The sequence below is a fragment of the Saccoglossus kowalevskii genome, chromosome 1 (genome assembly GCF_978046115.1).
Source record: "Saccoglossus kowalevskii chromosome 1, keSacKowa6.1, whole genome shotgun sequence".
Classification (NCBI taxonomy): domain Eukaryota; kingdom Metazoa; phylum Hemichordata; class Enteropneusta; family Harrimaniidae; genus Saccoglossus; species Saccoglossus kowalevskii.
Genome location: NC_140641.1, coordinates 1042582 through 1067372, shown reverse-complemented (window position 1 = coordinate 1067372; position 24791 = coordinate 1042582). Strand labels below are relative to the sequence as shown.

Genomic DNA, 24791 nt, shown 5'->3' with positions numbered 1-24791 from the left:
TTAAGATGGCACTGGTTCCAATAAGATGAAAATGTATACATAATCACACAACAATGGAAAATTCCAAAGGATTTCAAAACACCTATTACACCATAGACTTTCTCTATAAATCCTGATACAGGTTAGGAGGATTGAATTTCAAAACATTAAAATTTTCTCTAACTAAAAAAAGCTTTCACAACAATTACGTTTTAACTGAAAAAATAATTACTACATATCTAATTATTTATGCATGTAAAGTGCACCAATATTGAACTTTGTTATCCTTACACCTTTGTTTATAACATATATAACTTTGAAACTGATCGGGTAAAAATTACTTGAGTTATCGCACCCACAAGAGATAACCAACCAGTAGGCATCTCTCATTAATTATGCAAGCAAAATACACCAACATCGAACTTGGCCATCTTTGCATGTTTGTTTATAATATATATAAATTTAAAACCGATCGGGTAAAAATTACTTGAGTTATCACACCCACAAGTCACGCCAACAACAACAACAACAACGACGCCGCCAAAATCTTCCCCTTACTATACCTTCCCCTTCGTTTACACTACACTACGGGCAAGGCAAAAATGGCCAGAAGAGAGAGGAGGTGAAACCTTTTTATCACCACCACAAACACATTATAGTATTTCCCCGGAGGTATTGGCCTATTTTTAAAATAGTTACCTGTTCCTCATCTTCTTCTGAACTTTCCTCTTCAATTTCTTCTTCTTCATCTTCTTCTTCCTCCTCCTGGTGGCCACCAGCACGACCCCTGTAATAAGACAATGCAGTACCTTATAACAAAAATTTGTATTTTTTTTAACAGCGCCAATAAAGCAAATATCTGTTCTATTCATATATATCCATAATAATATACTTTATTTAATGAGGGTAACTGTTAAGCCATAGATTTGTCTCACACATACAAAAAAAGTTAAATAGAAAAAAGTTCAGAAAAACTGCCGTGTGCTGAGATGGATACACATTAAAAATTAATTCAAAATTACTTGTACTTGAGATATTATAACTGATATGAACAGATTTTAGTGTAAGTCTAATAAGCCATGCACGACACAGTCCCCGTTAGTTATAAAATTAAAGATATACAGTTTTGTTTATAGTAATATAGCTGGAATATAACCATGTCAGGAATATGATTATTTTAACATTAAAATGATTGACATTTGTATCTGATCGTCAAACAAGTACTTGTCCATATTGAGAGATATTGCTCTGGAACAGCATTCAAAATCAGCCATTTTGAATACATGTATATATCTATAAGATGATGTATAACGAATATAGAAAATTTGAATATAATCAGTCAAAGCATTTAAGAGATATGGCTCTAGAAGGCCAATCATTAAAACAAAATGGCTGCCAGTCAGCCATTTTGAATCCAATCTGAAAAATAAAATGACGTGCATGAAGAACCTGTAATGTCTTGGTATGTACCAAGTTTGAATGAAATCCATCCATAAATGCTTGATATTTGATGATTTTTTAGCACAAAAATTACCACCATTCAGCCATTTTGAATAGGATCGTCAAACCAATATATCTGTCTATCTATGACATGATGTATAATGAATATTTAAAATTTGAACATAATCAGTGAAAGCAAGTCAGAGATACATGTATGGCACTAGAACCACATTCATTAAAACAAAATGGCCACCAGTTGGCAATTTCTAATCTTATCTGAAAAACAAAATGATGTGCATCAAGGTCCTATAATGTCTAACCTATATACCAATTTTAAACAAAATCCATCTGTAAACAGCCGAAAAATGTTTGATTTTGATGATTTTTAGCACAAAAATGGCCACCATTCGGCCATCTTGAATCAGGTCGTGAAACGTGCATATGTATAATATCATGTATGATGTATGTGTGAAGTTTGATTGTGATTGGTCCAGGCATTTCTAAGATACACACACAGGCGCACGCACTGCATCCGAACAGGGACTAATAAGGTCTGTAATATCTATGTACCAAGTTTCATTGAAATGTGATTAGAACCAAAAAATTATGAATTACTATGCTAATTAGAGAATTAATATGAACAAATTTTAACCCGAAATTAATCAGGCCTGTCTATTGTTCTAGAGCATTTATGTACCAAATTTTATTCAAATGTGATGATCAATACTTGAGATATCAGTATTAATTAATTAGATTAATTAGGTGATTAAGAAGCATAAATATTTACCAAAAACTAATAGGGTCTCTGCAAAGTCCTAGGTTCATTAAAATGTGATGATGAGTACTCTTCAAAAGTTTCATTTGAAATCCATTGAGTTGTTCTTTATATATCAGTGGAACATTCATGGAAAAATTAACTAATTACGCAAATTAGGTAATTAATATCCACAATTATTTACCCTAAAACTAATCAGGTCTCTGCATAGTCCTAGAAGATCTATGTAGCAAGTCTCATTGAAATATGATGATCAGTACTTGAGTTATCAGACGAAAAGCTGAAAATTAACTGATTATGCTAATAAGGTGATTAAGGTAGCGAGAAGGTTTTGTGACGTTTTTAAATAAAACATTCTCTGTCTGTTGTCTCGTTCAGAACAGTAATTTAGGTTATATATATCAAAAGACTAAGTATAGAGGTGCAAGTTCGCACAAACTGGACAGACATTGTTTACATAATTATCACGTGACATCAAAAATGGCGAACCTTGTAAAAATGACTAAGTACGCGATTGCGAGAGCACACTGCGGAATTTCCTGGTGAAATTTAAGTTATGCATTGTCCGTAATCAAGTCCATTGAAATGCGTCTCCGATAATCAAAAGACCTATTATTCCGATTTCTATGCAGGTTTGTTTTTTTGTCCCCAAATTATTTCATACTTGGCACCTTTAACAGACTATTATTCTGTGACAAAGCATTTTCTTTAAAAACCCAGACATATTTCGCACCATCATTATCTTTTGAACGATAACTGCGAGTTTGAATGTCCTAGTCCGAACGCACTTGATTTGGCGGCGGTCCCAATGAGTCGTTCTCGATCAAAACTTCAACGCGAGAAAAACGCGAAAAACAGTTTTGGTTAATAAAACACTGTAGATTTGCTGCATTATTATAAATATACACTAAAAATGGCCAAACATATTAACCACTGATATCATAGAACTCATAAAGAGTGTCAGATAATGAATAATTTCAAGCTCGAGCGCGAAAAATGAAGAAAACTGCTGGCATTTGAGTCCGTACTCCAGTAACGTTCGTGTTTTCCATTGTTATGCAAACGAACAACGAGGGATAATCCTCTGACAAACATTACTGTCCCACTGTACACGCTGACAGTTTACAAACAAGCTAATCCTTCAAGTGTCTCAGATAAGACATCTAATAAAACGGTTTTCATGGTGAAACAAAATGGCCGATGTTTGAAAAAAAATTGGTGTGTCAGAGTGCGACACTGAGTGGCAGATTTTTCTTTGCCTCGTCTGTCAACGCTTTCTTTCTTTTCTTCGCCATTGCGTTAGAAAAAAAATGTATTAATAAAATAGAATATTGACTTGGAAAATAAAACGATTTAAAAAAAAGTTGTGCAAAGTTACAGTACTCCTTTCGCACAACCTCCCGCCCGCTTCAGCTTTCCAATCACCTTTTTCTCTCGCTTTTGCGACCGCTTGTTGAATTCAACCGGACAATTTCCGCTTTATTTTCGACCGCGCAAACCCCGAAATATCACCGCCCACCTGCTCGCTCGCGCGCATTTAAAATTCGGACTAACAGAATAATTTCCGAGGTTCACATTGTCTTATAATTGTCTTTCTGGTTTTTATAGATGTTGAACAGCTGACAAAAGTTCAAATACTTTTTGTTTTAACTATATATAATTATATGCACGCAACCTGACCCTTTGACCTCGATTTGGCTTGGACTGAATATTTTATTTTAAACAATATTCTGACGTTAAATACAAAATGTATTTCAACACAAGTACGACATGGTTGTCTGGGGTTTCTTTCCTGATTGTTGAGTCTTCGCAATGTGTTTTGTATAATTATTGTTGTTTTCCCCGATGCTGAAGGACCGTAAAGCTAAATGGCAGTTACATGCATGGGCTGAGTGAAAGAAAATATTTCTAAGCCTAAAATAAAACCTAATATTACACCTCTTTGTGTATTTGTTAATTTTACATATGTTTGTCATGACAGTATGTTTGTAAATATCTAGAAAATTCTCGTCTTTCGTTGATAATTTCGATTGTTTGTTTGGAATGTCGATCCCCATTGGTTTCTCCATACTGAGTTTAGGAAGGGCGTCGATCAACACCGTGACAATCAGCCGAGAGAAGACAAACATTGACCGTAATTCATGGAGATCATGTCCGTAATTTGTGGGCTGAAACCCCAAATAATTAATCAAGTATTATTATTTTAATATATATTTTATTTTACATCGCAAAACTAAACCATGCCCAAAACAGAGCTAGAGTTGTTCGCGGTGAAACAACTGCATTGAAGACGATGCAACTTCAACTAGCCATTTCTTAGCTTGAAATAAAAAAAATAAAAATTCGAAGAGCATCGGGGAAAATATTAATAATCATCCTTATCAATCGCTTGCTTTATTTTATTCGAATCCATGAAATTCACGATTTTTTTTACATTTGTTGGCAACTTCCGCGCTAAAAAAGATTGAAAATGTGGGTGTGGTTATTTTGCAAAGTCCTGTTGATAATACGGACAAATATGGTTCTGTGACCCAGTTCGTGCTCCGAGCAGGTGACTCTCAGCCAATCAATGATGTTGTAACAAAGCATATTTGACGCTAATTGAAGGGTCGTCGTACAATCCAATCACCGGCGTCGATTCACATAGTTGTTTGTGCTGTGACAGGCTTCAAAATTATTCACTGAAAAACATATATTTTGACAAACTGATGGAATTTGACCTTAGTTCAAAAAGAAAATACTAGGCTAAGATACATTAGAGCTCACGCGAATCAGTTTTCTCTGCAAGTTGTGAAATAAAGTAAACCAGAGTAGCGTCGATGATTTTCAGCCCTGAAGGACATTGAATTGTTCATCGACTGGCCACCAAATAGTTATGGCTATAACTAAATTTGACACGTTTTTCTTTTAAGCCCAATAAATTATTCATACATGTCAAGCTCTGTCCGATTTTTTCAGGGCATGTGGCCGTTTTTAGTCGAAAATATTTTTTGTGGGAACACTTTTGCGGTACGTATACGGTATAGACCGAGATCATTCAATGATCGTGACTTAATTTTAAAAATTGAATGTCAAATTTTACCAGACGTGGACCGATGTGGATTCGATATCGTTATTTTTGGAATTAATCACAAACATTTCCTCGTTTCTCTGCTCTGTCAAAAGGAGTTACCTAGGCTTTTTTCACGTAACTGTCTCATTAAAATAAAAATATTACATCTAGAACAAGCACCCAAAACACGTAACAAGAGGTCCCAGTTCAGTTGCTTTCACGATACAAGTGTAATACAGCTATTAGATTTGAAGTGTCGTTCAGAATGTAATAATAGTTAATACTAGTTGTATGTTCACACTTTACTATCAAAACCACCATTTCGACCACCCATGTGCCAGTTTTCAGTGTTTGGGCGAGCGGTCAATGTTTTCAATGAGCCAGCGAGCGAAAAAAAACGCGATTAAAATGCGGTCGGTTTCCGGTCGGACAAGTCGACAAGACCGCGTGGTCGGAAATTAAGCGATAAGCGGTCGATGTAAAAGCGGAAGGTTGGGCGAAATGAGTACTGTATGACCATGTTTCTCCGACGAAGTCTCGACTGACAATAATGCTGACAATGGACGTTAGATAAACACGCATTGTTTGCAACTGGAAGCTTATCACCCGTTATATCAGAATCGTCAACAACAGAGTATACAGATAAGATTTTATCATTTAATTCCTTCCAAAGATAAACACTATGCAAATATCCACGAAACGGCAGTTGTAGTCTTTTCTGCTAGTGTTTTAAAACACTAATTTGAGCAACGTTATTTCGCAATTTCGATCTTTTGTAAACCTGGGGTGATGTATCAAGGTCTAAAGTAACCGTTTTATCAATTTTTGAAAAATCAAGAAAAAAGTGAAAATTTCCCTTCTCGCTACCTTAATATGTACAAATATTTAATTAGTTCATGAAATATTAAATATTGAAATATTAAAAGCTGTAAATTAATTAATTATGCAAATTAGGTAATTAATGTGTACTGATATTACCCTAAAAACTATCAGGTCTGTGCAGTGTCCTATGACATCTATGTACCAAGTTTGATTGAAATGTGATGATTACTAATTGAGATATCAGTGGAAAAGCCGAAAATTGATTAATCATTATGCAAATTAGGTAATTAATATAAATGGATTTTTACCAAAACCTAATCAAATCTGCACATTGGCCCAGAGCATCTATGTACCAAGTTTCATCCAAAAATCAATGTACGGTTCGTGAGATATCAGTGGAACGGACAGACATACACATACACACACACACAAACACCTACATACATACATACAGACACACTAACTGCAAAGACTCCCATTGTGTGCTTCGCACACGGGAGTCAAAAATTAAAATTTCCTGACGATAGTCAAAACGGTGATCATTACACAATATCAACTGTTATGCACAATTATCAAGATGATGAACACAACGTATACATATGGTAACTTTCGGTAACAGCAGGTTTTATCATGGTTTTTATCTCTTTTCATGTATTTTCTTGTGGAATAACATTGAATAATCCTTTGATTCAATATGCTGATGAGAAACCATACTAATTTACAATTGATTAAAGTTGGGATTTCAAGATGCCATTCCCAGCTAACAAGTCATAATGCGTTCTCATTTTCTACAAAATCTTCTAAATAAGATTGCCAGTCTACATTGACAAAAAAGATGTATGATTTCCACAAGGCTACTAACGTACACACAACAATATTGTTTTTAAACAAGTCATTGAAAATGAAACAGTCCCCGTAAATTTTTTTAAAAGTTCTCTTTGTGCTCGTCATATTAAAGCGGAGGGGTTGTCGTGAGAGTGTCCTTGAAACTTGAGTTCCAAGTGGCGTATACAACAGATTGTTTATTTACATCAAAACACGTGTTCCTTGTAGTAATAATATGGCCAAAAATAAAAACAGCCGTTATTTGCCCATCTTTGATCTGATTATGAAACACACTGATATGTATGATGTATGTGCCAAATATGAATGAAAATGGTACATAAATTGTGGAAATATAGCAGTAAGGCCAAATCAAAGAAAGCTTAGAAAGAACTCCCGTGTGCTGAGAGTATTGTAGTCACATTCAAAATTAATTCAAAATTACTTGAACTTGAGATGTTGATGGAAACGCAGAAAACTAATTATGCAAATTAGGTAACTAATATGAACAGATTTAAGTGTAAAACTAATAAGGTCTGCACAATGTAACAAGTTTCATTGAAATGTGATTAGAACCAAAATAATATTAATTATTATGCTAATTAGGGAATTAATATGAACAGATTTTAACCCCAAATTAATCAGGCTGTCTATTGTCCTAGAGCACTTATGTACCAAGTTTTATTCAAATGTGATGATCAATACTTGAGATATCAGTATTAATTAATTATATTAATTAGGTAATTAAGAAGCACAAATATTTACCAAAAACTTATATGGTGTATAGTCCTAGGTTCATTGAAATGTGATGGGTACTCTTTAAAAGTTTCATTGAAATCCAATGAGTGGCTTTTAGACATCAGTGCAACAGCCATAGAACAGCAAAAAATTAATTAATTATGCAAATTAGGTAATTAATAGGCACAATTATTTATCCCAAAATTAATCAGGTCTCTGCAGTCCTAGAATATCTATGTAACAAGTCTCAATGAAATGTGATGATTAGTACTTGAGATATCAGGTGAAAAGCCGAAAATTAACTAATTATGCTAATAAGGTGATTAATATGCACAAATATTTACCCAAAAACTAATTTGGTCTCTGCACAGTCCTCAAGTAACTATGTACCAAGTTTCATTGAAACATGATCATTACTATTTGAAATATCAAAAGCTGAAAATTAATTAATTATGCAAATTAGGTAATTAATATGTACTGATATTACCCTAAAAACTATCAGGTCTGTGCAGTGTCATATGACATCTATGTCCCAAGTTTGATTGACATTTTATAATTAGTACTTGAGATATCACTGGAAAAGCCGAAAATTGATTAATCATTATGTAAATTAGGTAATTAATAATATTAACAGATTTTTACCCAAAAATAATAAAATCTGCGCATTAGTTCAGAGCATCCATGTGCCAAGTTTCATTGAAATCCAATGAGTGGTTCTTCAAAAATCAGTGAAACAGTCATAGAACAGCTTAAAATCAGTTAATTATCATGCACATTAGGTAATTAATATTAATAGATTTTTACCCCAAACTAATCAAATCTGCGTATTGGTTCAGAGCATCCATGTGCCAAGTTTCATCAAAATCCAATGAGTGGTTCTTCAAATATCAGTGGAACAGTCATGGAACAGCTTGAAATCAGTTAATTATCATTCAAATTAGATAATTAATATTCATAGATTTTTACCCAAAACTAATCAAATCTGCGCACTAGTTCAGAGCATCCATGTGCCAAGTTTCATCAAAATCCAATGAGTGGTTCTTCAGATATCAGTGGAACAGTCTTGGAACAGCTAAAAATCAGCTAATTATCATGCAAATTAGGTAATTAATATTCATAGATTTTTAAAAAAACCTAATCAACTCTGCGCATCATCCCAGAGCATCTATGTACCAAGTTTCACGAAAATTTGATTAGTGGTTCTCGAGATAACGGTGGAACAAAAAAAGTGACATACATTTATACATACAGACATACAGACAGGGTAACTGCAAAGACTCCCTTTTGTGCTTCGCACACGGGAGTCAAAAACAGCTGTCAATCGGCCATCCTTGACCAGATTTTGAAACAAATTGTCATGGACATGCATCCTAACATGTATAAAGTACATGTATGTGCCAAATTTGAATGAAAACTGACAGAGCACGTCGAAGATACTGCATAAAAAAAACAAAAAAAACAAGATGCCTGCCAGTCGACCATCTTTGATGCAATTGCAAAATAAATAGTCATGGACATGTATCCTAACACGTATAATCTATGTACCAAGTTTGAATGAAAACTGACAAAGCATGTCCAAAATACAACATTTTCAAAAAAACAAGATGGCTGCCAGTCGGCCATTTTGAATCAAATCACCTAAACCACTGTATGTGCATATGTCCCACATAAGATACTAGGCACATGCAAAGAATGAACGGAATCCGTCCAAGGGATTCTGAGATAGGACTCCGGACGGACGCACAGACGTACGGAGACCAAATTATAAGTCCCCGTTTTCGGACTTCGTCCGAACGGGGACTAATAAACAAAAGCATGGGAAGAAGCTGACAATACACATATTGTTGATAAAAAAAAACACTGATTTGTGAGAAAAATGACATCATCACACATTTTAATTTTATGTTAAATAGGGAGACAGCATCCAGTATCATCGGTTAAATAAACAGTGAAATAAATAAGGATTAAACAAACACACACTGTAACAATAGGCTGACTAGCATTTCCAAACCATTTGTGGAGGGACTGTGACATAAGTCAATGATACTACATGAGAAATTTCAGGAAAAACAAACTTTGATGCACTTGGTGATACAAGCAAGATTTTACATGAATATAGTTCATAGTGATACGATGATTTCTACTGGCAAGCGATTTATGCAATTTTTTGGGCAAAATAATTTCATTGCTTAAAGTCATGTGAATGGTATATATGAATGATGCTGCAACAAATTGCTGAGATCCCCTCTGAAGCAAATCCACTACGGAGAGTTGTCAGTAGCTCCCAGCTATGGTTCACCAGGATGATGATGATGATGATGATGAGGAAAACCGCATCCTGTTTGATCAAATGGAGGCTAATGTTGTTAGATGACATTCATATGTAAATAAACCTCTTCCTACTTTGTTTTAAAACCATAGGCAGCTGAATAAAAATTGTGAATGTTAGGTGTACCAGTACATATCACAGTCTTCTACATTAGAATTCACTGTTACATTCATACTGGCCTCAGGGTATTTAATTTGAAAGCTAAGAATGAGATTGTGAGCTGTCTCCTTAAATAAGCCAATACAAGGGGGTGCTGATTGGCTGTCAACATAGAATATTTATGAATTCAACCGTTCACAGGCTACGTCTCAAGACGTAATAAACAATGCACAGTCATTTAAGGTGAACATAACTTACCAAACTGGTACAAGTAAAAATAGAGTTAAAACAAATTGAAAGGGTACAACCGAGCACAATCAAATGATTTTATATAAGGAATTATTTTTGCCATATTTCTACTGTATTTTCCTCATGATCACTATTTAACTCTTGCTTATACTTATTCTCTCACCATGGAGTTTATTCATTCATATTTGGTACGGTATTATCCCCTACTACAACAAAAAAACGATCTTGTTCAGTGGTCAGTGGATCTCTCATATAAGCTCACAAAAAACATGATTACATTAGATTTGTATGCCCTTATAGAATTGGATCCCTAATTAGTATTAGCTATAATAATTTAAGCTAAAATTAGTTGATTATCTGATCCTATAATAACACCTTAACTAAAATACCTTGATAGTCTAATGGATCTCATAGAATAATCAACGTTCTCTTTAAATCTTCTATTTTTCTGACTGCTCAACCAGGAAAGCTGGGAAGATTGAGATTTAACTCTACCACTGCTGTTGAGACTACAATGGAGCAAACAACATGCACTATCACAACTGCACATAGGTTTACAAGTTGAACTAGAATATCTAATAACATCAAGACTATACTACCGTACATTCCTGATCATTAGCCCCTCCCTGTGTATAAGCCCATCCCTCTATTTTTAGAGGAGTTGAGAGTATCCCCGGTTATAGGCCCGAATGATTTCACTGGGCATCAATGAAATTTATTAAAATAGGCATGTAAAAAGTGTTTCATAGCATAACAATCTGGATTGGTATGGTAATTCATGCTTTTATAATAAACTTGCATTAATTTCAGAGTACATGGCGGGCGAACATACAGAACATGGTTCACACTATTTCTATTCTGTTATTCACTCAGGATGAATCCCGATGTTGCAATACTGAAGTAATCCATATTTCTTTGAGTGGTAGCTTTCAAAATGTGGCTGTCAAATGGTGAAACGTGGTCATTGGACATTGTTTTACTTTTCATTGAGTCTCTCTGAGTCTATGAATTGGGTGTGAACAAGTAAACTATTCTCCAACGTGACCTGCGACTATGAAAGGTATTAAATACTTTCTCCACAGTTACTTTACCTTAGAAAATCGCGAATTACCAGATTTTAGGGGGGAAAAAATGCTGTTTTTTCTTCGAAATCAGGGCTAACAGATCGCATTTTAACTTTGTGGTACAGGTAATTCATTGTCGCATTGCGTTAAAAAGAGTTACATTGTCAGTACAATACAGCATTGTGATTGGTTAATGAAATATTTGATCTGTTAAGTCAAAGGACGTTGTTTCCGGTCAAATTGTTCTGGAAAACATCATGGCGGAAATTGTTCTGCATCAAGAATTTGTGTATGAACAAAAACATCCCACAACAACGATAATGACAAAGATCTTATCTTAGAATGTTTTTTCACAGACCCTACTCATTTTTACACCGTAAATTTAGACAGTATGTAAATATATTGTAACAAGCCATGCATGGCACAGTCTCCGTTAGTTATCACATCTAAGTTATATAGTTTTGTTCATAGTAATATAGTACAAGAACTTGTCTATATTGAGAGATATTGCTCTAGAACAGCATTAATTGAAACAAAATGGCCACCGGTCAGCCATTATGAATCGGATCCTCAAACCAATATATCTGTATATCTATGAGATGATGTATAATGAATATTTAAAATTTGAACATATTCAGTCAAAGCATGTCAGAGATATGACACTGGAATTGCATTAATTAAAACAAAATGGCCACAGGTCGACAATTTTGAATCCGTGCTGAAAAACAAAATGATGTGCACCAAGGTCCCATAATGTTCAATGTATGTACCAAGTTTGAAAAAAATTTTTCAGTAAACAGCAGAGAAATGCTTGATTTTGATGATTTTCCAGTACAAAAATGACAGCCATTCGACCATCGAGTCAGATTATGAAACAAATTGATGTGCATATGTATAATATTATGTATGCGTAAAGTTCAAATGTAATCAGTCCAAGCACGAACGCACAGAGATCAATCCGTAAGTCCTCGTTTTCGGACAGCATTCAAACAAGGACGAAACATTGTTATATAATATTATTCTTTTTATCATAGTATGTTTCAATGTGAATATGCATTGTCATAATTAATTTTGAATACAAAGAAGTTTTTGGGTTGAAACAACAGCAGTCTACCGAATGTCCTTGATAATGTAAATATCTTACAAAAACATTGGTGCCTAATTTGTTTAATTATTTTGAGGGACATAATTTCCAGCTTTATTCAAAGTAATTCAGATATTTTAGTATAAAAACAAATGCCTCATCTCAGAAAAAAAGTGCTGCATTCAGATGTATAGATTCATAAAACATGCAAGATAACAGAAATTCTTAGCTGGCTTTTGTCCAAGTATTTTGTACAGGTGTCTGTCAAATATTAATGATTCACTGAGACAAATATGAACTGCCTTATTATATTCATTGTGTGACTACTGTGTTACTTGAAAAGTAAAAAAAAACGCCCTCTATGAATAGCTATCATGTTACAAGCTCTGCTTTGTATGCAAATCAACTTAAATAGTTAGTTGGTGGGCTCATAACACTAATTGAATTTCCATAGACGACAATGTTAACATATGACGAGAATGCTATATGAAAATGACGAAGAAAGTTTAAAATATGGCTCAAAAATGGGAAATCAACATGCCAGTAATCAACCATATGAAAAAAACTAACATGTTGGCCAGCTCAAACTCTTGCAAATCTCAGGTAAACAAGACACACCTACTGTATTTGGATTGCACCAAGAGAAATCACTGGAAAAACACCAAGATTAGAACATCCATTAACACACAGAATAAACCCACAGGTACACAGCCGCTAAGTAGTAAACAAAAGACCACATGTTGGTCTCGCCTCTGACCCAGGTGATTACGCCCTCAAACAGGGAGCACCTGAGAAAAATAATATTTAAAAAATTTCATTGGTTCTTGCTGGGCATTTAAATTGAGGGCTACGAGCAGCCATTGGTTAATTAGTGGCATGAGACCTTAAGAGAAATAAGAAGGTTTAATAAAGTTCTTGTTGATCTTATATATGATGGAATATCATTAGACGAGTAATTTCCCATGCAAAAAAAATCCCCAAAATTTAAACCCTGGGAGTTATTTATCAAAATCTACCACTTGGTGGCGCCCTATACTCAGACAATTAGTTGTAGAAAGTGGCAACATACACACTCAGCATAACACCAAAATAGATGGTAGGCAATGAATATAAGCCTGATTATTAGATGCAGTACTGTAAAATATAATGTTCTCATTCACCACAAACAAGTACAGACCAACGTTTGGCATGATTAGTAATTTTAATTAATTTCTAGAAATAATACATAGAATAATGACAATTAAAAAAAGTTTATCACTATAATTTAAAAAAAAAAAATTCTACTGAATCAAAAGTCTCAATTCATCAGCTCATTATTTCTCCAATTAATTAAAAACAAAAAAAACAATTCCACGGTATCTGCATTTAGGCCGGAGACCTGTGACGGGCAACCTTGGATATACCAAAACACAACAGTGGTTTGATTTACCATGGCCACACATAGAATTTGCTCAACATAAAAAGCTTAATCAAATCTTATGTGAAAAAAAGTAGTTCAACGAAACAATTTTATGATTTAAAAAGAAATAAAAATAAAAATATACAAACAAGAAAAGGATCTAAATATAAAATACTTGTATTACACATCCCTGATCAAATTAAATTCAAATCAACAGGATTTCTGATTAATTGGGGGGGGGGGGTGTTGGGTTACATGCACTGTTCAATAATAAACTCAAGATGGGATTAATTAGCTAACTATTCACAAAAAATCTGAGAAAAGAGCAATAATTGTGAAATTGAAAGAGTTGTAATACTTGGCTAATATACTGACAGTATGCAAATCTCTTGTCAGTGACAAGATACACAACACAATTTTGAGAATTTATTTAAATATTTGGGATTTTGACCTCATTAAACTTTGAATAGGGTACATTAGAAATGACCGCACTACAAATTGTTAAGTTTGTCTGCCATAATGTGAAAATAAGACAAAAAACCCATAAAATGGGGTTAAGCATTTTTCTCAGAATTCCTAGAGCCATTGAAATTAGTGGTGACATGAATAATTCATTGATGAATGAATAAAATTTTTGGACCAGTTTAATAAAAACATTTATATTTACAGACCACAGCCCAACCACAGCCAATTAATAAGATTAGGGAGGTATGTATGGGGGTCAAAAAATTAACTCTGCGACGCGATTGTGCGACTCGCCGAATGTCGATTATTGCACTCTGCGACAGGATCGCAGTGTCACTCTGCGAAGAGCACGATTCCCATTGGTTGGTTGGTCGAAAAGCGCGAATCTCAATGGTCGATCGATGTAAGGGTATACAGCAAGCCTTATAGAAATGTTTAGTTTTAAATGGTTATTTCGCCGACTGCTCGCGAACTACGGTAAACAAGTATTTACCGCTGACATGCCGCACGGTTCGGTAATCAGCAAGTATTTAACATTGATTAATTAACATATATAACATCCCCCGGAGGGGGTGAAAGGGGTTACAAAACACATGCACGTTGGTGTTGGCTGCCTTATTATGGTGTAACATCAGGGAGCTGGTAACATTAACGCCATCTTGCAGTTGTAAGGCTTCGTCCGCAACATTGCTCATTAGCATAGGCGGCAGCTTTAAAGCGAGTAGAGCGCGAAGTACGTTTCACACGATGTTACGTTATTTTTTTTTTCATTAGCAAGTATAATTTGTTATGACTATATTCATCACTTTGATTTCCCAAATAAAACGTGTAGCGGGTCAAACTGTTTCTAGGCAATCAATATCGTTTTATTAAGAATATTAAGAGAACAAAAACGTAAAAGCTATGTGAATGGATTGAAACTACTGCTGAAGATAGAAAACTAAAACGGCAGTGTCAACATTAAAATTAGATGAGTGCACGCTCTCTGCATAAACGGAAACGATGGCTTTGTTTATTTGGCCGATGTCGACGAGAAACAGATTTCCTGTACTCCGTCGTCTGATCACCGACCCTCTAGGGTCTCACGTATCGGTGTCATCATCAGTTAGGGGTGATCTCATATTCAAACACCTGGGTCAAACCACCCTGGGTTAACCCAGTCTGCCCTTGCTCGCCCTAATCAGACCTACTAGACCTACAATATGCAAATTAGTAGTAGGTTTGAACCTAACCTCCGGATTAACTGCCCATTAACGCCCCCACTGAAAACAAACAACAGAGAACAAAGAAGACAGACCTAGGGAAACCTAGGTTTTTCTTACAATACTGTTTCAGCAGGAAAAAAAATAAGATGTATACTATGGAGCTCCATGTTCATACTGAGTGTTATATTTTGAAGTATTAAGAATTACAGCAGCGATTTTTTTTCTTTGCAAGTCTTGTACATGTAAATGCTAATAAAAACAAACTTGCATGTGTTTCACAAATCTATTTACATCATGTCATTTATAAGTGTGATGAAAAGTATATTTATTTATTTCTGTGATTGGTAATAATCAGTTTCTCACAACTTACATTTTGGTTTGTACCAAATACAATTGTTATTCAATTTATCTGGAATTAATTACAGACGTGATGGTTTGTTATATTTTGTCATTGAATGTGAATCAAGTGATACCATAGACCCTCTCTATTGTGATATATATGGTGAATTAATGTTTGAAACAGAACAGGGAAAAAATGCACTAGAATTTTAATGAGCAGCTTCTTAGGATAAATTACTTGCGTTATATATATTTGGCATAGTCAGTAAAATATGTTTAGCCATGGAGTGAACTGGTACATTGTGTCCGCAACAAGTACGGTCAGTTTTGTGCCCATGTCAGTTCATAAATTCATAGAACACATTTTTTGGTTAAGTTTGTAAAGTCTGTGAGACTGCGAGTTATCAAAATATGATGATATGATAATAAATCGATAATGGCAACATTGTTTTTTACGAAGGCATCTGAAAACCACAGTCATTCTCTATCACTGTGTGAAAACTAAAGTCGGGGCTAACGCTACGACTCCAGCGCTACGACCACCGTAACATTGTCAGCTGACGGCATTGCAGGGAAATTACGGGTATTTACCGCTGCCGATATCGTACTTTTCTGTGACAAAATGCACACATTTCGAACCCCCGGTTAATTAAAAATAAACGATTATTTTAGAAAATACATCGAAGTACAGTGCTTTGAGGGGCTGTGGGCGAAGTAGGCAGCGAGGTGTTGTTTTTAATTTCACCGCAGAAAATCATGCACTCAACGCAGCCATCTTGGTTACCTCAATCAGAATTCCTCCTTGTCACCCAGCATGCATCGATTGCAATATTGCAACATGCACTGTGTCGCCTTGGGCGACGGTCTTAGGTACAAGGCACTCTATGAATAAGGTATTTTCAGAGGTCAGGGTTCGTTTTTTATAAGCAGTCTCGTCTGCAGATGAATAGCCTTAAATAATCAGCGCGAGTCCATTTAACTTAATTTTCTGTTTTGATACTTCGTGCCACTGGCAATTGAATAAGAAAAACTGCAAATAACCGATGTGCAGCAAATAGAAATAAATTTTCATGGCATACGCTGCATTTGTTTTTTTTAGGCAAAACACACGGTAAAATGACTACTGTACACCAATAAATCGACACATTTTAGCGACAACTATCTAGTCTTCAAAAAGCAATGTAAACTCTGTCAATCCTAAAAATAAACAACAGCTTGAATGAGGTGTGAATGAGATTGGTTCGAACCGCAGTTTTTAAGCAAATTCGTGCGGCCGTCCTGAACCGCACTGTCTATTGTTTAAACTTACAAACCGCAAAACTGGGTTTTGTTCAGGCGGTTTAGGGCGGTTTGGGTTTTCGTAGGTTTGACCCGCGTGTTTGAATATGAGATCACCCCTTAAGTAGTTGAATCTCTTTCGCGTTGATGCGAATAATATTTCAGCCTAATCGCCCCATTCAAACCACTCGCGAGGTTGGTCATAATATGACCTAGATGAAAAATTCTTGAAAAATAAATATAAATTGGGTAAACGAGGGGTGAACGCAAAAGTCCTGTAATTTTATATCGGAATCACAACAGGCTGTAGGTAAGTCTAAATTAGTAAATATGACCCTGATTGCAGATTTTTCTTTGCCTCGTCTTGTCATTGGCGTCTTTTCTTTCTTTCTTTACATCGTTATTGCATTAGTCTCTTTTTACCTCCATGGTAAGATGGTGTTATTAAAATAGAATATAGACTTAGAAAATAAAACGATTTCTCAGACGAAGTCTTGACTGATAATAATGCTGACAATGGACGTTAGACTAATATGCATTGTTTGCGACAGGAAGCTTGTCACCCGTTCTATCAGAATCGTCAACAACAGAGTATTACCGGTAGTATACATATACATGTTATAAACATTATACAAATATTAACGAAACTGTAGTAGTGTTAGCGCTTGAGCACTGGTCTTTCAGAAATTTCGAAAAGCTGGGATGATGAATTAAGGTACAAAGTAACCGTTTTATCAACTATTGAAAAATCAAGATAAAAAAAAATCCCTTCCTGCTACATTAAGATCAATTGAATATGGACCACCGAAATTTGGCATTCATTTAAAAATCAAAGAAAGCTTAGAAAGAACTCCCATGTGCTGAGAGTATTGGAGACACATTAAATATAATTCGAAATTACTTAGCTGAAAACTAATTATGCAAATCAGAAAATTAATATGACCAGATTTGAGTGTAAAACTAATGAGGTCTGCGCAATGTAACAGAAAATCTATGTCTCCAAGTTTAATTGAAATGTGATTAGAACCAAAAAATTATGAATTATTATGCTTATTAGGGAATTAATATAAACAGATTTTTACCCCAAACTAATTAGGTTTGTACATTGTCCTAGAGCATCTTTGTACTAAGTTTCATTGAAATGGAATAATTAGCACCGTGAAAACTCCAAAATTTCGACCCCTCTAAAAATTCGATCGCCTATTTATTTGCCGGGTTTCGGTGTTTTATTTACCTCCAAATTTTCGACTCCACTAAAAATTGCCGACTCATTCTTATTCGAAAATTGCGACCAGTTTTAGTTTTCCCCCAAACGAAAAAAAAACCGATGTGAGCGTTCAAACGGGACCTTCCCCAAAGGCATGAATCCGGGTTTCTGATTGACTGAGAGATTTTTATTTTATTGGTAACGAAAATATATTCTAAATAAACGAAGTTTCAAATAAAAACGAACACAAAAATCTCGGCATGCTGCGTTTCTGAATTGTTGATTATTACTGTACTCAGTAGTGATTATAATAATGTACACAAAATAAATTTGTTGAATGGTTATGAAATACAAATTAAAGTCAACTTAGTTTCATCGTAAGCGAATGATTCCGGTCTCGTATAAACGTTTGATGCTGTAGGATATCCGCCATGTTCTCTTAGGTCAAATAGGTCAAATCGCTAATTAACCAATCAAAAAGCTGGATGATGCCAACGTGTTTAAATTACCATAGCTTATTTAAATATGTTAATGTTATTGAACGCAATGCGGAAGAGATTGATGTTGTAGTACGATATTTTGGCTTGGATTTTGATGCGAAAACGGCATGATTTTTTTTAAATAAAAAAATTAGTTGTTTTTAAAAAATAAACTGGTCATCTGAAGAATAATTTAACATTGTTCACAGTGATAACAGCTCATTCTCAAAAGGAAGCTTACCCGCTCACGCTAGTCACGATAAAAATCATACACGTGTACTCTTGAATAGACAGACGTCAATGACTACGGTAAAACTTAGACTCTATTTTAGCCGGCAGGATTGATTGAAATGTCCGAAAAATGACGCCAAAATACACCTTAAAAGTCCCATTTTATTTTCTTAAATCCCATTTTATTTTTTAATCCAAGGGTGAATTTACGGCAGAATTTGGTCCCTCAAATAAGGGACACGTGAGCTTTGATTCTAACCGGATACATTGCACTGGGTCGGGGAGATCGTTTGCTAAACTTCCATGTATCTTTTGTCCAATGGGTACCTGTACTTCGAACATTCGCAAGTTTTCCTAGGTAGTGCGAGACAGCTTTGTCTTTTGACCTATTAGTTTTGTGCTGACCTCTTCTCCGCGTCTTGATGTTTTGTTTTGCTTGTCATAATACTCACTGATTGATGACTTTGTTTAGATTTTGAGTTACAACTCGGCCACGACCTTTGCTTTTACCGTGAAACATGAGTAAGTTTACGTCAATTGACCGACATTGCATTTTTTAAAAACTAATGAAGCACACTGTCTATCATCCCCATTTTTTTTTGCTGATTTCTACTCTGAAAAATTCGACCGTCCGAAAATGCACCTTAGTTTTGACTCTAAAAACACGTCACATTTCTAACACCAACTATTTAAAACCGGTCGAAATTTTGGAGTTTTTACGGTACTTTAGATATCAGTGTGAAAGCTTAAAATTGGTTAATTACGCAAATTAGGTAATTAATATGTACAGATTTTAACCCACAATTATTCAGGTCTGTCTATTGTCCTACAGCATCCATGTACATTCATTGATATGTGATGTATAGTACCTGAGATATCAGTGTGAAAGTTGGTTAATTATGCAAATTAGGTGATTAATATGCACAAATATTTACCGGAAACTATTTGGGTCTGCATAATTCTAGATTCATTGAAATGTGATGATTAGTACTTTAGATATCAGTAGAAAAGCTGAAAATTAATTATGCAAATTAGGTAATTAATATGCACAATTATTTACCCTAAAACTAATCAGGTCTCTGCATAGTCCTAAAGGATCTATGTACCAAGTTTCATTGAAATGCGATGATTAGTACTTGAGATATCAGTGGAAAAACCGAAAATTGACTAATCATTATGCAAATTAGGTAATTAGTATCCACGGATTATTACCAAAAACTAATCAAAACCTAGCATTAGTTCAGAGCATCTATGTACCAAGTTTCATCAAAATCCAATGAGTGGTTGTTTAGATATCAGTGGAACAGTCATGGAACCACTAAAAAATAGCTAATTATCATGCAAATTAGGTAATTAATATGCACGAATTTTTACCAAAAATTAATCAAATCTGCGCATATGTTCAGAGCATCTATGTACCAAGTTTCATCAAAATCCAATGAGTGGTTCTTTAGATATCAGTGGAACAGTCATAGAACAGCTAAAAATTAGCTAATTATCATGCAAATTAGGTAATTAACGAGCATGGATTTTTACCAAAACCTAATCAAATCTGCGCATTGGCCCAGAGCATCTATGCACCAAGTTTCATCAAAAACCGATGTATGGTTCTTGAGATAGCAGTGGAACAGTCGGACACACATACACACATACACACACACATACACACATACAGACACACTAACTGCAAAGACTCCCATTTTGTGCTTCGCACATGGGAGTCAAAAATAAACCATAATTCTCAGTAATACTGACTTCGAAAATTATGATACAAAAATAATTCCATTCATACCACAAACCAACGCCGTTTTTGTTTACTTTTCACAACTGTTACAACGTATTTCATTTCTGGTAAAAATACCAGCTAATCGATCGTAGACCACAAGTTTGGAGTCTGTTTATGATCTAAACGAAGGCAGACGATTGCAAACAACTGCTGTCATGGCAAAACGTTGCACATCGTGAATGATTTTTTTTTTCACTGCATGCAAATTTTCCCCCTGATGCACTCAACAAAGTCAAAGCTGACGTACAACATTCATTGCAGAACGCGTGAAAAGTACTTCGTGTTCCACTCGCTTTGAAGCTGCCGCCTATGCTAATGAGCATAGTCGTCAGGACCATGGAAGGTACTAACGGATACCTTCCATGTCAGGACAAAGCCTTACTACTCCAAGATGGCGATAACATTACACCGTAAATAGGCAGCCAAGACCAACGTGCACGTTACACTATTTAATTTTTTTAGCCAGCGGTGTGATGTGTCCAATCACCGTAAACCATGTGTCATTTGTTTGGTCCCACAATTTGTCTTCCATGTGCTTGCCGATCACCGAACAGTGCGGCATGTCGCCGGTACATAGTGTTTACACACTTTTTTTTACCGTACTGTTTAAAACTTAATTTTTTATAAGTCATGCAGTGAACATCGACCATTGGGATTCGCGCTGTTCGACCCACCAACCAATAGGAATCGTGCTTTTCGCAGAGTGACACTGCGATCCTGTCGCAGAGTGCAATAATCGACATTCGGTGAGTCGCACAATCGCGTCGCAGAGTTAGTTTTTAGACCCCCATACATACATGGATTAGGGCAAAAAATATACCGAATTACAAATTTTCAAAATCTTCAACCAAGATATAAGAGATTGACAGAAATGGGTGAAACGCATAGCAAAATATAACATTTCTGGATAAAAAATTACCCCACTGTGTCTAAATAGTTGAATACAAAGCAAGAAAAGTGGTAAAATAAAAATAAAAAAGATTCCCAGTTACTTTGCACTATACCTGCTAAATCAATGGAGCTGATCTCATGAAATGTGTGCTTGAACACACAACCTCATAATTATCAGATCTATGCAAGGTCAGGAGAGGTCAAAACTTATAATAATTAGGTCAAAGTAAACTTTGGTTATGTAAGATGAGATCTGCCAAATTCCAGTGAATAGAGCCATAATTATGGTTAAAACAACAACCTCAGGTGGTCCTAGGCAAACTGTTACTTCAGGGCTCATACCACTAATTGAATTTCCATAGACAACAATGTTAACATATGACGAGATTGCTATATGAAAATGACAAAGAAAGTTGAAAATATGGCTCAAAAATGGGAAATCAACATGCCAGTAATCAACCATATGAAAAAAACTAACATGTTGGCCAGCTCAAACTCTTGCAAATCTCAGGTAAACAAGACACACCTACTGTATTTGGATTGCACCAAGAGAAATCACTGGAAAAACACCAAGATTAGAACATCCATTAACACACAGAATAAACCCACAGGTACACAGCCGCTAAGTAGTAAACAAAAGACCACATGTTGGTCTCACCTCTGACCCAGGTGATTACGCCCACAAACAGGGAGCACCTGAGAAAAATAATATTTAAAAAATTTCATTGGTTCTTGCTGGGCATTTAAATTGAGGGCTACGAGCAGCCATTGGTTAATTAGTGGCATGAGACCTGGTGTCCAGCCAACAATACTGTTGCCTCCTGAGAATTCACATCTTCAAACACTGCAATCTTTGTTTTTGAAGTGCATTTTTAAATAGTATTATAAAAGCTCTATCATTCTGTTCTAATTGCTGAAACAAAGTCCTGTGAATTTTCACTTGTTGAATGAACTGTTTGTCAAATACACAATACATATATTTTAGTACAATTTTCTTTTCAAAATGTGGATGCAACATTTTGCTTTTTATATATTTTTTATGTATTGTATTTGATTTGATAATTTTGGACTAAACAGATTTTTTATTAGCTTCAGATCTTGATCAAAGTTTGGCACCCAATTCATAGGGGTGCTTATACTGATTTTCGGACATCTTGTTTTCTGTAAAGATTTTATTGGTAGGTTTGCAAATGTGTATCAGACTGTGCAAAAACTCTATTCATGAGTTGGTTTTGAAACCCAGTCTAGTATTCCCATGGGATTTGGGAGATACATTACCAACATATTATTACAAGATAAATGATTTGCTTCATTGAACACATACAACAATGCATATTTCCACTGAGATCAGTGACCTTTGAATGTGTATCACCAGTGATCAGTCAAGTAGAAACAGTCAAAATATTTTATCAGATTTTCTAAATTTTTGCATGATATTTTCATACAGGACATCTGTTGTTCATACTCAGGGAAGACTTTATACTGATGAATAAGGTGACCAAGTTTGATGAAGTTTGGAATAGAATTAGTAAAGTTATTGTGCACACAATAACAATTATTAAAGACAACGACAACGCCAACGCCAGACAGAAATTTTTCCCTTAATATACCTTTCCATTCCATTTTTGATGGTAAGGGCAAGGTAATAAAATGTGCAAGAATACGAATTTTAATTTTCAGCCTAGTTAAGTTGTAAAATCTGAAAACAAATTTTGGCCCACCGTTTCCATGGCAACAACCAAAAAGTACCAAAAAGCGCCAATTGTAGGATTAAAATGCATGGACATACAGCTCATTCTACTCAGCTTGAGTGTGGGCAAACATTTACTGTATATTTTCATTACAGAGAAAATTGACCTCAAAGTTGGGGTAACTTTTCACCAGAAACGGCTTTTAACTCCTCTGTAACTTTTTTGGCTTGACTGATTTTGTTGATACTTGCCACTGCCATAATAGCAGCCAAAAACTGATTTTTGAATACTATCGCCCCAAATTTATTACCTCCTACCAGTCTTGTAATAGCAGTGTTCAAATGATCATGCTTTTTATTTTGGCTACGTTGCGCACTGGTAAAAGATCACCGGCGCCTACATTGTTACACTGTATTGACGTAATCACAACGCAACTTTGAATGAACTGTAAATGCTGCCTTCATTCTAGAAAATACTATCGCAAAACGGTTGGAAATAATAAATGATGTAACAGAAGAATACGTCCTAGTAATAAACTAAGTGACTTCTATAAGACTGAATGTTTTTTTTGCAAACTTCGTATACGGGGCCCATTTAGTTATAAGCTGACGTTAGTTTCCCGTTCATGTCCTACCATGGAAACAGCCGAAAACATGTTGCTTGTTTTTTGAGCAAAGCGGATCGCTAACCAGCTTGTTCAGTTACCACTTCATTTTTCTTCCTGATTCGCACGGTCAAAGTCACTTCCTTGTCAAGCCATGCCCCCAGGCCATGCCCAACGAAATTTGTTCCTAATGTTTTTATCGATCTCTCGCACAGCTGACTCGTTGTCTTTTGGTTAATTTCACCATTATCACTGCATGAAACTTGAAACAACGATCCAACGCAGCTAACAAAAATAGCGCCGTTGGTGAAAAGAAAAAAATGAAAGCTCTTCAATGATTGGCCCCTCAGAGTAAACCCAGCCAATCATGTTAATCGTTACATATTACTTTGAACACTTCAAAACCACTTCGGATTTTACTATTGCACTGATGAAAATAGTCGCGAACATTCCGCATTAGAGACCGCGAGTTGTCCCCCTTCGACCATACACTGAAAACAGGCCTCTTGCAGCCGACAACAATGACCCGACAGCGTGTTCACTTCCGGTGAATGAACAAGATTTGTTTTCTTACCCCCCTCTAAAATTTTCTCTTCGGATTTAGATATTTCAGAAAATCGATCCCCGGGGCTTAGAAATCCGCGGAAAATTCTCATCCCAGAATGTGTGTATTTCAATGACCAAGTTTCTTCATCATTTCTCATTTTTTTTCTTGAAAAAGACATAATATTCACCCAAGGCATGGTGAACGAAACATGTAATT

General features: G+C 35.3%; 1 protein-coding gene across 2 annotated transcripts in view; it reads right to left on the bottom strand.

The window, feature by feature from the left end:
• Positions 1 to 24791, bottom strand: part of LOC100371347 (cohesin subunit SA-1-like) — a 311470-nt gene that overhangs the window by 18781 nt on the left and 267898 nt on the right. The window contains exons 25-26 of one of the 2 annotated variants that reach the window (XM_085498240.1): positions 10695 to 10814; positions 679 to 766 (exon numbers count right to left, since the gene is read on the bottom strand). In XM_085498240.1, the coding sequence (XP_085354366.1) occupies positions 679 to 766; positions 10695 to 10814 (208 nt within the window). The remainder of the gene's footprint in view (positions 1 to 678; positions 767 to 10694; positions 10815 to 24791) is intronic. The other variant, XM_085498246.1, reaches the window with a different exon arrangement.